The 14,726-nt window shown below is 39.8% G+C and overlaps 1 protein-coding gene across 15 annotated transcripts in view; it reads right to left on the minus strand.

Moving 5' to 3' along the window:
- Nucleotides 1-14,726, minus strand: part of ptk2aa (protein tyrosine kinase 2aa) — a 64,673-nt gene that overhangs the window by 7,208 nt on the left and 42,739 nt on the right. For 7 of the 15 annotated variants that reach the window (XM_081612166.1, XM_081612165.1, XM_081612159.1 and 4 more), the window contains 14 exons: nt 12,873-12,890; nt 10,744-10,800; nt 9,847-9,867; nt 7,772-7,869; nt 6,570-6,654; nt 6,397-6,497; nt 6,097-6,212; nt 5,454-5,554; nt 5,087-5,176; nt 4,575-4,779; nt 3,455-3,566; nt 3,272-3,334; nt 1,501-1,605; nt 847-951 (listed from right to left, as the gene is read on the minus strand). In XM_081612166.1, coding sequence (XP_081468292.1) covers nt 847-951; nt 1,501-1,605; nt 3,272-3,334; nt 3,455-3,566; nt 4,575-4,779; nt 5,087-5,176; nt 5,454-5,554; nt 6,097-6,212; nt 6,397-6,497; nt 6,570-6,654; nt 7,772-7,869; nt 9,847-9,867; nt 10,744-10,800; nt 12,873-12,890 — 1,277 coding nt within the window. Of the gene's footprint in view, nt 1-846; nt 952-1,500; nt 1,606-1,635; nt 1,795-3,271; nt 3,335-3,454; nt 3,567-4,574; nt 4,780-5,086; nt 5,177-5,453; nt 5,555-6,096; nt 6,213-6,396; nt 6,498-6,569; nt 6,655-7,771; nt 7,870-9,846; nt 9,868-10,743; nt 11,654-12,872; nt 12,891-14,726 lie in introns of those variants that run through there. The other 8 variants (XM_081612160.1, XM_081612164.1, XM_081612163.1 and 5 more) reach the window with 5 other exon arrangements.

The raw sequence follows: 14,726 nt of genomic DNA on the forward strand, positions 1-14,726 counted from the left end.
CTGCTTTTCGGATGGTTTTACTGTCTGATGAGATAAATCAAAACCAGAGCCAGGTTAGCGATCTGAAAAAGATATTTTGGAGCTCTTCTGGCAAAAACAGCCGGCACAAATCTCTGCAGATAAAGTGGATCCTTATTTTGTGTGGTTTTGTTTTGCTTCTGAATCTTTCTGGTCGATTCTTTTGCCAGCGAATGCCACAGTTTGTGATCACAACGAGCTTTTACTTTAACGGGGACCGTATGTAATAGGCCAACTTTTGGATAAATCTCTTCAACGCACACAAATCCAGAGGCTGAGTTTCCTCCTTGGCCTGTTAGCCTGGTTTTCAGCCCTTCGTTTGATCCAGGTGTCGGAGCAGAGATGTGTCCACAGGTCACAGGACGGTGGCCGTCAAGGACCGAAGTCTGACCTGGAGACCGAAACTTTCCTTCCTCTCCTTTGCAAACTAGCTCGTAGCTCGTAACAGATTTAGGGCTTTAACTAGACCATTCTATCACTGATATCCTTTGACATGAACCCATCCCATCATTGATATATGAACAGGACTTTCTTCTGACATCGTTACCACTTCATAAAGAACCGATTCTCGGAGAGATGTTGTTTTATAACCAAACTCATTCATCTGGTGTCTTGCATTGTTTTCTGTTTTATCTCTTTAACATCCCACTAGGTGTGTGAACAAACACAGTGTGTCACAATTTCTAATCTGAATAACAAATGTGAAAATCAAAGCTCATGTAACTTATTTCCTGATGCTTGTCTGGGTAATGTGTTGAATTCTTGCCGTGAAAAATAAACGACTATGATCACAAACTCTCACTCTGCTTTCTGTGTGAGTTTCATTACCATGTGGCTCTCCTTCTGCTCCAGCCACCGCCGGTCTTCCTCCATTTCCTGCTGCTGCTTTATCAGCGTCTCCTCCATCAGAGCCTGGTTCACATCCAGTCTCTCCTGGAGAGAAAACCAGAAAAAAGAAGCTATGGTCAGCTTTGATTTCACAGGCAGCTACTGAAAAGGAGAACGAGCAAAGAGCTGCGCATGCTGCGGTGTTCCAAAGTGGCATTTAATATTCCAAGATAATGACATAAATAAGACATAAAATGGGAGATTTAAGTTCTGGTAAAAGGTTCAAGCAACTTTTATAGAATCAAATTATATGTAAATGTTCAATTAACCCTCGTGCTAAAAGCAATACTGTAATGCAGCACTTAGAACTGTGTAAGACCAAGATATCTGCATGTTTCAGCAAGTCAGATTTAAGACTTTCAAAACGGATTGAAATCTTTTTGCCCAGATTTAAAGCCAATTTAATTGCCCCCTTGAATCAAATTCAAGACCACAGAAACTCTAGATACAGGGGAATTGAAGACATATGAAGGCCTTAATTTTTAGATACATGAATTTAAGACTTTTTAAGGATAATCTGCAGACTGAAAAAACCAACAAAAAAACAATGACTTCTGTCGCTATTGATAGATGAAATCAGCAGCTCAATTTTACCTCCATAGTTGGGTTCCACAGTGGTGCATGTTCAGGTCTGAGCTGATTCCACGAATCAGAAGAGGAATAGCTGCCTCCTACTCCTCCGACTCCACCAGGCGACGGCTGGAGGCAGGAAGAGACAGGAAATGTTTCGTTTCATTGTGTGAACAATGTTCTCTTTTAGGCATAAAGAAACTCAGCATTTGCAGTCGTCTGTCTGCCCACTGCTGGCTCAGGAGGAGCGGTTGCTGTAAAGTTAATGGATGGATGAAATCGGCTGGGGGGCTTCTGCACTTTTTTGTTCTTCCATTTCTAAAAAAAAAAGAAAAAGAAAAAAAAACATCCTACTGATTTTTGGCAATAAGTTCATGTTTTTTGGTGACTGGAAAACAAGCCATTTCTAAGAGTAGCCTGTTACCTAGAAACCATAGCTGAGCTCCAGCATGTTTGTCCAGCTGGTTTTACTGCTGTATTCACTGCAGAATGGCTGCTGGACAACACAAGTGTTTTGTTGTTGACATGCCATCTCCAAAACCACTTGCTGCATTCTTGTTGGTTGTGCAGGAGGCTCTATTAATGCTTTTCAAAGACGCATGGTTGTGTAAATGTGCATATCTTTGCAGCCATTTTCACGCGGGAGTATAAATGCTGGGTTTGAGGGGCGGCTTGGCCAGACACAGCTTATTTGGATTTAAAGTGACAAGACGCCCTAAAACAGCTCCAGTGGGAAGGAGCTCAATATAGGCAGAACTAAGCAGAATAAAATCTTATTATCTAAGAACGATTTATTTGGGGCAAAAAATGCACTGAACATGTTTTATGTAGCCCAAAGACCTATCCTAATCTGTTTAAGTAATTATAATAAGTCGCCTTTAAAACAATTGAAGACTGTAGACTTGTATGTAGCTAAGTATATCCTCAGATTCTTTACAAAAATAAGATTGAGAGTTGTTATTTTGCCAGAGACAAAACGGTGGTTTTGATTTGTGTCTGCGTGGCCATGTGTGAGCAGCTTTTAGCACAACAGGAAATGCCTTCCGTCTGCTCCGTTCACGAGGAGAGGATTGAGAGAACTCATTGCTCCCCCCCGTTTCTCTTTGTTTTGACCCATACAGCACAGAGTCACACCGATCAGTGTCAATCCAGGGGTAACAGCCCCTCAGCCAGACACCTTCACATCTCAACAGTATGTATGCAAACTGATGTGCTTTTTTCTCAGAAATAAATATAAATAAATCCCTACATTTATTTGTGAGCCTCTGATAACTGTCTTATGCTTAAAATTGATAATATACATAAGTGATTTATGTAGTGAAGGTTCAGAAATAGCATAATTATGATTAAAATATTTCATTAATTTTATTTGTAGTTCCAAACATATTTAAAGTTTATTTTTTATCACTTTCAGTCTTGGCAACCCTGATATTTCTTTCTTGCACTGTGTGGACGTCAACTTTTAGGACAGCAAATAGCTTTTTTCCTTGCTCAGGTGAGGTTGATGTGAGTTGATCTTTATGTCAAGAAAAGACAAAATGATAAAAACAAGTCAAGATGTAAAAAAAACAAATGTTCAAATCTCATGCTGTGCTATTAAAGTGCAGCAAAGAACGGCTTCTTAGGGTCACCAAATTTCAACAGCAACCGTTTTTCGAGGGCTTTGCACACATTTTAAGTTGCAAAGCACAACAGCAGATAAACAGTAATAACTTAACAGATTTGTGTCCAATTCAAGCAGCATTGTATTACTTATTAAAAGCTTTATTTTTAGTGTGAGCCTGGTTTGGTTTACCTGGAAGTGGTTGGAAAAGAAGCTTTCACTGACGCGAGGACTGGGATAGCCTGGTCGACTGGGCTAAAGACAGAAAGATACCAGCAGGCTGGAGTTTGTCATCGTGTTCAAATGCCTCAGAGAAATAGGAAGTAGTAGCAGAAGAGAGGAAAAAGGAAGGCCAAGGTGTCAGTAAAGTCTTACTTTTGGTGGAGCTTCATCTGAACCTCCAGAGTCCCAGGAAACGGTGACCTGCCTCCTCATCTCCTCCCTCAGCCTCTCCTCTTGTATACCCTTCTCCTCTTTCAGTATAACACTGCAAAAATCATGAGAAGAATAACAGCACACATATTTATTTATGTGTTTTATTCCTGCAGTTCAAATCAACTCAGCCTGCTCGCATTTATTCACTAACGAATTACACAAAACATACGGCTCAAGAGTGGTTCCAGATAAGTACTAAAAGACTCGATCAGAAAGCTAAAACATAAAAACTGCCCTCACCTCCAGCACTTTGACTTCACTTTCTGAATGACTCACACACATTTGCAATTATGCATTTTTGTAGTTGATTAAAATGTAAGTTGCTGTTTATTACAATTGAAATCTAGAGTCCTGCTTGCAAATGTCAGCAAAAAAAAGTCAATATTAAGACAAAGGCTGAAATTAAAGAACAATTAATTAATCACACCCAAACATTTAATAGTACAGGGGGAGTTGTTTACAGTCTGGATAATCTACTGAGAGATTTTTGATTCCAGGTATTTTTGGAAAAGTAATTAATGATACAAAACCTCCATCTTGAACCTTCAATAAATAAATCTGACATGCATCTAATTTATGGCCAAAAATGAAAGTGTTCTGGGTCAGAACTGAAGAAAAAAATCAGCTTTAGGTCAGATGGGACAAAAAGCTCAGATTTGGGCCTCTTTTAACTACACTGTGAACCAAACATAAGGCAGAAAAGTAAGTAAAAAAATGTAAACACCACGCCTCAGGGAGGCGCCATTTCCATCTGGACTGAGAGTCCAGAAGAAGAGAAGATCCACTCCACCAAAATAACTGTTACCACATATCATAAAAGTAACAATTTTAAATAAAACTGGACTAAAAGTGAAAGAAAGCATCTCAAAATAAATTGTTTGCCCTCTAAATTTGTGAGGAACTTGATGGCATCACCATCCTAGTTTGTTCCTAGGAAATTAGAAACAAACTAGTTAACAAGAGGCATCTGAAAACTTCTTTGGTCCAATTTAAACCTGCTGTATTGGGGGAAAAAAGAGCAGTATTCCCTGTAAGCTTCACACACAAAAAAACATGTCACCTGAGTTGTGTTTTGAGTTCAGTGAAGCGTGGCCTCTTGCTGGGGTCGTACGACCAACATTTGGTCATCAGGCTGTAGAGGGTGGGCGGACACTGGGGAGGCATGGCCAGCCGCTCCCCGTTCTCTATCCTGCCAATCACGTCGTTGTTCTTCACCCCCTGGAACGGCTTGATGCCGTACATTAAAATCTCCCACATGCACACTCCTGCAGGGGGAAAACACAGCAGTTTTTAGTGTGCAACCTCATCTAAGATGTGTGTTTAGAGACGCAATCATAACTGGAACACATCAGAAATGCAACTAAACTCTTTAAAAACAAAGTCAAAATGTTCTGTTATATTAATTGTATGAATGCTGCTGTAGATTTAAAGGAAAACTACTACTTAAATTATGAAACATGAATTAAAAAGAATAAAGGAAGGTAGAGAATGAAGCGGGAAAGAAATAGGAAAAATAAAGAGAAAGGCAAATCTTTGAGAGTAAATTGTCAGAGTAACATCAGATGAACCCACCAAACATCCAAACGTCACTAGCAGAGGTGAATCTCCTGAAGTTGATAGATTCTGGTGCCATCCATTTAATAGGAAGTTTACCTTTAGAAGCTGAGACACAAACATGCGATCGTTAATATACTCAGAACCTCACCGAGAATCAACGATAACGTCGGTTAAAGGAGGAACTGCAGTTCCCTAATGTCACCACTAGATGGTAGAAAAGTACAGGCTAAAGAAAAGCTATTCCAACTAAACCAGACTGATCTCAGCTCTTCTTTGCTTAGTGGAGCAACTAAAAGCCAGTATAGAAAACATCTCACGTGTGTGATGGTACAATGAAAACTTTGATGAATTTACTCCTCATTATGGTTGGACATGCCATTACCTTTGTAGTAAGAGCTGTCCTCCATGTATCGAGACAGACCAAAGTCTCCGAGCATCACGCAGTCCACAGAGGAGACCAACACATTACGCGCCGCAATATCTCTACAACACACAACATCTGTGTTCAGCTTTGAATCCTCAAATTAGAAACATTACACAGATTTATTATAAATGACATTGTGATAATAATTTAAGATCTGACTGAATGAGCAACTTAAGTTTGTAACTTTATTCAATTATTATATTTAACTAGAGACTTTTTATATTTTTAGGAAAAAATGTACATCTTACAACATAAAATGTTAGGCAGAGCACAAAATTGTTTAACAAGAACATTTTTTTTGCATTTTCTAATTTTATAGAGAATAGGAGGAACACATCTAAATCTGGTTCTTATTACTAAAAATAGGTTTTTTGGGGAGTTTTTTGTAATCAAACCCAAAAGAATTTTCAAACTAAATGCCAATCTTTTAACGAGTCAAGATGCAATTATGGATCTTCCATGATTTAAAATGTATATATGTACATATATATGACTTTGTTTTCTTATTTTAATGTTGGGGGTGGGGGGGCCCATTGTCGTTTTATGTGATTTTAGTTTTTCAAGAAGTAAAATACTTTTTTAAAAGTTTAGATGGCTGTACCTGTGCACAAAGCGTTTGCTCTCCAGGTAGGCCAGCGCTGTGCTGAGCTGGTAGGAAAACAGAATGAGGGTGGCCAAGTCCAGGCTGTACTTCTTCACCTGAAGGAACGACCGCAGCTACACACACACACACACACACACACACACACACACACACACACACACACACACACACACACACACACACACACACACACACACACACACAAACAAGCACAGAGAGAAGCATAAACGCACGTTTATGCAAATCGACGGAGGAAAATGTGACAAAGCGCTCTTAAACGCGCAGTCCGCGTCGCACCTCTCCGAGCGTGCAGAGCTCCATGATGATCCACACCGGGTTCTCTGTGATCACGCCGATCAGTTTAACGATGTGAGGGTGGTCGAACTGACGCATCGTTACTGGAAAACAGAGAGAGTGAGCACCTCTGCAAGGAAACAGTGAGGAAATGAAGAAACGCAAAGCGGCGTTACAGGCTTCTTGAAGGAACTTCTCTCTGACGCTGTCTGTGGTGCAGTTTTTGCAGGTTTTGATGGCAACAGGCAGAGGCGGCTTGTCCTGAGGAACGCACAGAACGCAACATAGCAGATTGAAAAACACGAGCGTCACTTAACGATTGTGTAGGCATTGATGGATTATGAAATTGAGGTTTGGGAAATATTTTATATTTGAGAAAAGAGAACAGAAACAAAAAAGTAGAGACCTGCTTGTAAAACACAGCAGATCCTTTAAAGTTGTAAATGCAAATTGAGGTGAGGAGGGAGAAATTGTTTTAGTTGTAAATCAAAAATAAAGTTGACTTTTCTGGCATTTAATACACAGGATAGAAACGTTTTTGATGTTAAGTATGTGCATAATGACACACGACAGACGACCCCTTATCAGCACGAATATTGTATTAATTTATGGCTGAAAGACTTTTTTAACCTTTCACTTTCCAGGTGGAATGATCACACAATAAACAGCTGATGTTTTAAGTTTCAATTTAGTATGGATTGCATCTAATAAGGGTTGCACAATTTAAGGAAATCTAAAATTTCCTAAAATTGTGCAATTTTAGGAAATTGCACAATTTCCTAAAATTGTGCAATGTTACATAGTGTAGGTATGTGAAGATACCTACATAGTGTAGATATCTTCACATACCTACATAGTGTAGGTATGTGAAGATATCTATCTTCCTTGCCAAATTGAAGAAAGTGACACACTTTTTGTATCCATAAACAAAATCCCGGCATAATTGGGGGAAAAAACAAACAAAATGGGTTTCAAAAGTTTGGCTGTTGAACTGAAATGATGTCGAAGAACTCAGATGTAGTCCTTCGTCTTTATCATTCCACCTCGTGGATTCAGAAACAGACTCTCTCCGGCATCTTCTATTTGATCAAATTCCTCCTCGGAGGTTTCCTGGATCATCATTCTAACTAAATCACCTGAGCGAGGATGGTTTCGTTTAAAAGTCCGACTCCAACGCAGCTGGATGTTCCAAAGAGTCCAAAAAACTCAAACCAGTTTTGAACTGGCTAAAACAGACTAACGTTAAGCTTCAACAATGTAATTGTTCATATTTGCTTCTGCCTCTTCATTTAATTCAAACAAAGAGCGTTGTGGTTTTAGAGACGTTAATGTTTATTCAACAATGTTTGACCGTTTGCATGTGTACGTTTCAACATACTGGGCAGCTGTAGACTCCTTGGTGAACGTCGCCAAACTGACCCTCTCCGATGCAGCGACCCAAATCTATCCTGTCTCTCTGGATCTCATAATCCCGTGCTGAGAGGGGAACATGAGAAAAGAGCAAAGAAAGCATTTTTTAAAAAACACACAAAAAAACAAGGCTATCACATTTAAAATGAACAACTTTCCCAGTATTATAAAATGATGAAACGTTTCTGTTGTCCTCTGAGGTAAAACAACAAAAAAAAAAACGTACCCACTGGTAGTAATCAGCAAACGTTTTGGCAGGTCTCCTGACTCTTTTACCAGAAGTGCAAACTTTGTTCGCATCACAGACTGAGGAAATCTCAAACAAATGTTCTAAAACATGCAAACCAAACCACCTCCATCATCATTAGAAATTCTTCATGCAGAGTAGATAATACCCTTGGAGTGCTTTGAAGTGAAAGCAGTTTGAAAACAAACTCAAATGTAATTTTCCTCTGACTGAAACAGATGTGCTGTACTTACTCTGGTCTCTGTCTTTTTACAATACCAATAATATCCAAAGGAAACTATTAAGGTTTGCGACTAAAACCACGATCCTCGACATTCGAACTACAGCTGACATTTAAGTTCTGCTTCTGTAAAGGTCAAGCTGTCTGGCGGGATGGCAGAAAACCGAACAATCAGGATGTTGTGAGGCAAATATTTCGCAATGCGCTGGCTCAGAAGATGTTGCTTTTGTAACTTCAAAGACAAAACAGCACAGCTTGAAAAGTGCCAAAATACATTCCTGCTTACAAGATTTACAGCAATTAATCCATACTGCTACGAGAAATGAATATTGCTTCAAACATGAAAGAAGCCACAGAAAACTGACACAACCACAAATCATAAATAAAGACATTTGACCAAACGATGGAGCAATGAGAACCAAACCACCAAACAACACAAACACAATGCAATTACATCACTTCTTGAAGTCTGAAGAGACTCGATGTTCTCAAATTGTGATTTTGATTTTTTTCATGGACTGGCTCTCATTGGGAAATTCAGCCGGATCGCCTCCAAAAACACAGGAAACAAACTCAGTTTAAAACGGCACCTGATCAGTTCGCTCCTTCCCCAATCAGTACCACAATGTTACCCAAAAAGCCCACTTTGTACCCACATGCCAACCAGTTCATACCCACTGACTGTACTGAGTGTCTGTACATTTTGATATGTTACGGGAATACACCGTCATTTTCAGGAGTCAAACTCAATGCAATAACTGACATAATCTATTTTAGATAGGAAATGCAGATGTTTTTCGCAACGAGCCATGTCTGCAATTCGTAGTGTGAGAGAGCAAGACTCCAAGCAGGTAACAGGAAGGCTGGGCAAAGAACAGAAACCTGATGCATTTAGCATCATAGCAGTTTTAGAAAATCTCAGTTTAGAAAGTTTCAGCTAAAGATCAGTATTAGCCCATTAAAACTTTACAAAAATCAGAGAAGAGACCAGTCACAAAAGTTACGTTGATGAGCATAAAATATGCTTAGCAACTACCTTAGCAAGGTAGGTGCTAGGTAGTTGCTAAGCAACTACCTTAGCAAGGTAGTTGCTAAGAACTACCTTGACCAAACCAAGGTAGTTCTTAGCAACCTCCTGCTGGTGGATGTTATTAGTATAATCAGACGACCCAATTTCCAGACTACTGAACAATGTTTTTAAAGCAGGTACGAAATGTACCCAAAGTGGGTCTGAACTGACACATGGCTGGTGCACATCCGTCCCACACTTTGTACCTGATAAATTCAGGTAGGAAACATGCAAAACCCAAACTGGCGAAGGACCGAAATGACCAGAACCCGCATATAAAACATATAAAATACTATTTTCCAGGCTCCAACTGTGGAAAAAAAGAAATATTGAGAGCGATTCCCAGACAAATGCACTATTTCAGCATCAATAAATCTTAGTGGCTTCATTAAGCAATATGAAAATCTGAAAACGCAGCACACTTTTAACATCCATTTAGGGCCTGGAAAAAGAAAACACTACAAACGTATTTCATTGGGATATTATGAGAGAGGCGGGTAGTTTTACCTTCAACTACTCCATAGCTCACTGTGTTGGCGGTGGGAAAAAAAAGAGGAAGAAAGACAGATGAAGAGACAGGGGGGAGAGCCAGACTGCTATGTAAAGGTTATAAAAAGCTCAGAAAACACACAGACTTCTTATATCTGACATTTGGTTAATAAACATACAAAATACAGCTGCAGACTGGTTAAAAAAGCTGGTCCGCTTTACACATACTGTAACTTTAGCCATTTTAGCCGACAGTTTGACATGAAAACGTATACAAACTCAGGAACGGAGTCGGAAAATATGCTACATGTCTAGAGAAATGCTGATTAGAGGAAGTAACCGGAAAAAAAAAACTAAAGAAGAAGAAGGGAAAAAAAACAAACAAAAAAAACAAACAAAGGAAGATAAATATAGCAAGACAGAAGAACGCAGTCTAGTTTCAAAGATACCCATGCAATTAAATACATAAGTACTTGTACTGGCCAAGACATCCACTTTAAAAGATATTTGAGCCTAGAGCTCCAGTAGTGGTTACAAACAGAAGTACAGCCAAGCGCACCGACATATTGAGGGTTTTTATGGACATCTGAATGGATCTGTCACATGTCTCCAGGAACCACATCTGTAGTCTATGATTTGTAACCTCCAACTAATGTCTTTGCTGTTAATAGAAAACGGAAAAACCGGCCTAAGTTGTACAGCGGCGCTCTGACCGAATGTGGTTTATAGCAACTTATGATGTTGCTGTTGTGAGCGCACTTCATGGAAACGACTCACACAGCATTCCGATAATTAGGCTGCAAAACAAAACGGAAGGACTTGACAGACGCGCAAACGTCGCATTGGTTTGAAGACGAAACATTTCTTCAGCTGATAGACATCGAGCAAAGAAGATGGAAAAAGAAAAAAACTTACTTGAGGGCATGGTGTACGTATCCTCTTCATCAACTATCTCTGCATAGTCGTCGGTCTCTGCAAGGTCAGAAATAGAAGAATATAAGAATACTACAGCTGGCACACATTACTACTCACAAAACTGAAGAAAGCGTAAAAGTGAAGCAAGTCCGGCTCGTTTCTCCTGTCCGTCCTTAACGCCCTCCCTTTCTCTCTCACACACACACACACAAACGCTTGGCAGATCGCGTCAGCTGAGCATGTGTTGTGAATATCTGTCTGTTTGAGAGCAGCTGGATAGCAGGGAGTTACTGAGGTGGAGCAGGAGAAGAAGAAGGAGGAGGAGGAGTAGAGCGAAAGCAGGAGAAAAAAAGAAAGAAATGAGGGAGAAACTGGAGCGAGAGCTAAAACTGTTGGCGGAGGTGGGGGATGAATTAGGATGAAATCAGTGACAAGTGAGGCAGATAAGACAAGATAGAAAGAGGCAGGGCGAGGATAAGAGCAGAGCCAGCAGGGAAAAGGGAGGCAAAAGGTGGGCCGAGTCAGTGTAACCAGATGGTGGTGTTTAAAATAAAATCAGCGTGCAGACTCAGCTGTTGGAAACTGGAGTCGAACATCTGCTGTCCTGAACGTTTCCCACAGCTCTGCTCGGGATTTATCAGGCTCGGTGGGAGTCGGACTAATTTACGTGAAATAAGCTCGCTGTGGCTGATTTCTGTCTCGAGAAATCCCAGAAAGAGCAACATGTGAAATAACAACTACTGGTCTGTTAAATGAGGCAGGCCAGGCAGAACAAGCAACACAATGAGGAACGGCTCATTTAGATGCAACAGAAACTTCAGTAGGCATGTTTCTAACCTGCAACTGCTGCAGGTCAGATCAGGGTTTTACATCAGTGATTTATTTATTTTTGACATATTTAGAGGAACTCCTGGTACTCGAATTAAAAAACCTTTGATTTGGGTAAAAAAAAACAAAAAAAGGTGATGTTGAAAAAAAAAAACTGATTTTAACAAAATCCTAAGTGGTGCAATTAGTCGTACCTAACCATCCCTTTAAAATAAATCTGAATGGATCATTTGTTCAGTTTATATTTATCTGCTCATTCAAAATCTACCTCAGTTTCCTTGCTGTCTTTCTAAGATGTCTGAAAGCCGAGTTGGTGAGTAGGTGTGAACTGGACAAGGAGCTTATTTATCTAAGCTCACTATAGACAACATAGATGACCACCGATGAAAGTCAAATTAAAGCAGCTAACTTGTAAAAAGGACATATAAACAACATGCAACCACTTCTTAGCAACGCGTTTTATTTATGTCAGTTTTTCCAAACTTTTTTCTTTCTAATCTATTTTCAAGCCAAAGATTTGTACTTTGTAGCATAGTTTCTGACCTGCACTATACACTTGCTTTTTTGGGGGGGATATTTTGCAAAATGGGTTCGTTTTCGTTGAGCTGATTGCCGTTTAGTCTTACTCAGTTGGAGACGCATTCTAAGCAGGGATGAACATTTCTCTTCAGTCCGTTTCAGCTCGGAGGAGAGAAAATTAACATGTTTCTGTGTCTAAGTGTGTATGATTTAGCCAGCTCCTTATAGCCAGGAATGCACCGACGTTAGAATCCAGCAAACCTCTCCCTGCTCTGGTCCTTATGTGTGCGCAAGTGTAAATGTTCAAGACTGCAGATTTTGCTTTGTGTGTGGCTGTCTGGGTGTCTGTTTCTTGAGAGAAAGGGAAACCTTAACAGAGCAATTGTGGGTTTACTAATTCTGCTTTTTGTGGGTTTCTTTGATTTAAAGCAGACATATTTATACTCTGTAGTATCGCATTTTCAAAAAGATTTTTTTAAATCAGATATTAGAGCTGATTATGCTGCTCTACACAGCAGGAAAATTAGATTATGCAGTAGGTGACAACTTAACTTTGAATTTCATTGTCTTTTTTTGTCCCTACTTTGCTTAAACCACAGTAAATTTACATACAAGCGCACACAGCTTTTGTTAAAGATGCAGGAATGTAAGCATCACGTCAAGCCGCACACCAAAATACACACATGCTACCCTTTCCCTGGAGGCTGCAGCCAGTGTGCAGCCAGGGCAGCACGAGAAAGAAAGAACAATACAGAGATTGATAAACAACAGTGTAACTTTACCGTCCCCGCTAAGGTCTTCTGCGAGGTCCAGGAGAGCATGCAGGAAATGGGACAGCAGAGGAGAGATGGCAGCAGGACGGAAGACAGAGAAGCCGAGAGGAGAGAAGAGAAGAGGACAAAAAAAACAAACAGAGAGGTTAGAGCATGACAAGTCAAAAGACTGTACAAGCAGCTAGTTAGAACTCTTTTCTGGAAAATGAGAGCTGACTTTCAGTAATGCACTGCGGTTAGTAAGAAACACTGTCCAAAGCAGGGCAAAGGTCAGGGGAAAGCAGGACGAATCAGATTTCATTCAGTGCAATACAAATATGTGGAGACGGACAGTGTGTAATTATTACTCATTAGAAGTAGTCAAAATGGGTTTTCAGTAGAGTCTCTGCTGTAGCTAAGCACATTTCTCCTTCTTCTGCACTAATAACAGTTCACTGCAGTCTTCACTGCAGTGACCCACTAGTACTTTCTCAGGGCTTTGAGTTTCTCACAACTTGTTTTTGTTCACTTGCTTTTTTAGGTTTGGCCATACTTTCTGGATGGGATTAAAATCTGGGGAGATGCTAAATCATGGACCCAAAGTTTTATTGCTCACTCTAAAAACCTGGTCATTACCCAAGGGTGTCAAGAAGAACGGCATCGCTGAAAGAAACCTTCATAGGAAGTTTTCCGTCAGCGATACGTGTGTCATTTCTCCAAAAACCCACGCAACAAACATGTGGCAGAAGATGCCCAACATTTAACTTTACGGCCTAAACTCAAGATGGTATATGGAGCAAGAATATGACACTAACCCTAAACACAGCATGCCCACACTGAGACTTGGTGTTGGCAGCATGATGTTGTTTTCTGATGCAGGGATCAGAACTGATAAATTGAGCAAAATACAGGAAGAAAACTGAGTTTGGATGCATTTTTGTGTTAAAATGGCCCAGTCAAAGTCCAGATTTTCATAGACAAGGTACACTAAACAGTGGACCAGAAACACAAAAATTCTGTCTTTTTTTCCTACCGAATGCACCAAATGTTCTACCAGGTCACGGTGAGCACCACACTCACGGTGTTCGTGCGGTGAGTGACTGAAAAAGCCTCAAAGTTAGTTCATTTCAATTCTGATGATCAATAGTGATGCCATGCATGTAAATCCTGCTAACATATCAGATCTGTTGGATAAACTTTCACTGCCTTCACTCACATTTGATGTATATTTCAGTGGCTGAGATGCTAAAACTCCCCGAATATGAACCTTAATTATGATCAAAGAGTCATCGCAACATTCATCAGTGGAAATGGAACTAAATCTTTGTGTGAATCCAGTAAAAAGTTATTTAAAAGGAAAACTATTTTTTACAGTTTTTAATTCATGTCTTCAGGTTGTTCAGGCTTCAATCCACATAAATTATTATGAATTTATAATGAATTTTTTAAATATTGTGTTAAGTCTTCTTGTCAGTAATGCAACGGCTTTATGCAACAATGTAAAATGTTAAATTGATTAAATTCTGCAACAGTAAATATGCCAGAGCAAGCAGGCAAAACTAACGCTGCTTTTTACTGAAGAGCTTGTAAACGTTGGCCAATTGGGATGCAGCAGCTCCAACGGTTAAACGCAAACCGTTTCAACATTACATCAGAAAGAGACAAAATGTTCAAGGTACTCCTGCCAAAAAAACATTTCAACTGCAGTCTCTTTCTGGAGCAGTAAGGGACTATAAAATAGGCAAAGAAACCTTAGACTTTATGTATTTTCCAGAGGCAATGAGGGCTTCTTTTTTTATAGGCTCTCAGTGCCTATTTTGTTTCTCCTGAAAGAACCATGATGGTCAGAAATTTCACTCCGCCACATCACAATTTTATGCACAT

This window comes from Poecilia reticulata, chromosome 11 (assembly GCF_904066995.2).
Source record: "Poecilia reticulata chromosome 11, P_reticulata-male-v2, whole genome shotgun sequence".
Classification (NCBI taxonomy): Eukaryota; Metazoa; Chordata; class Actinopteri; order Cyprinodontiformes; family Poeciliidae; genus Poecilia; species Poecilia reticulata.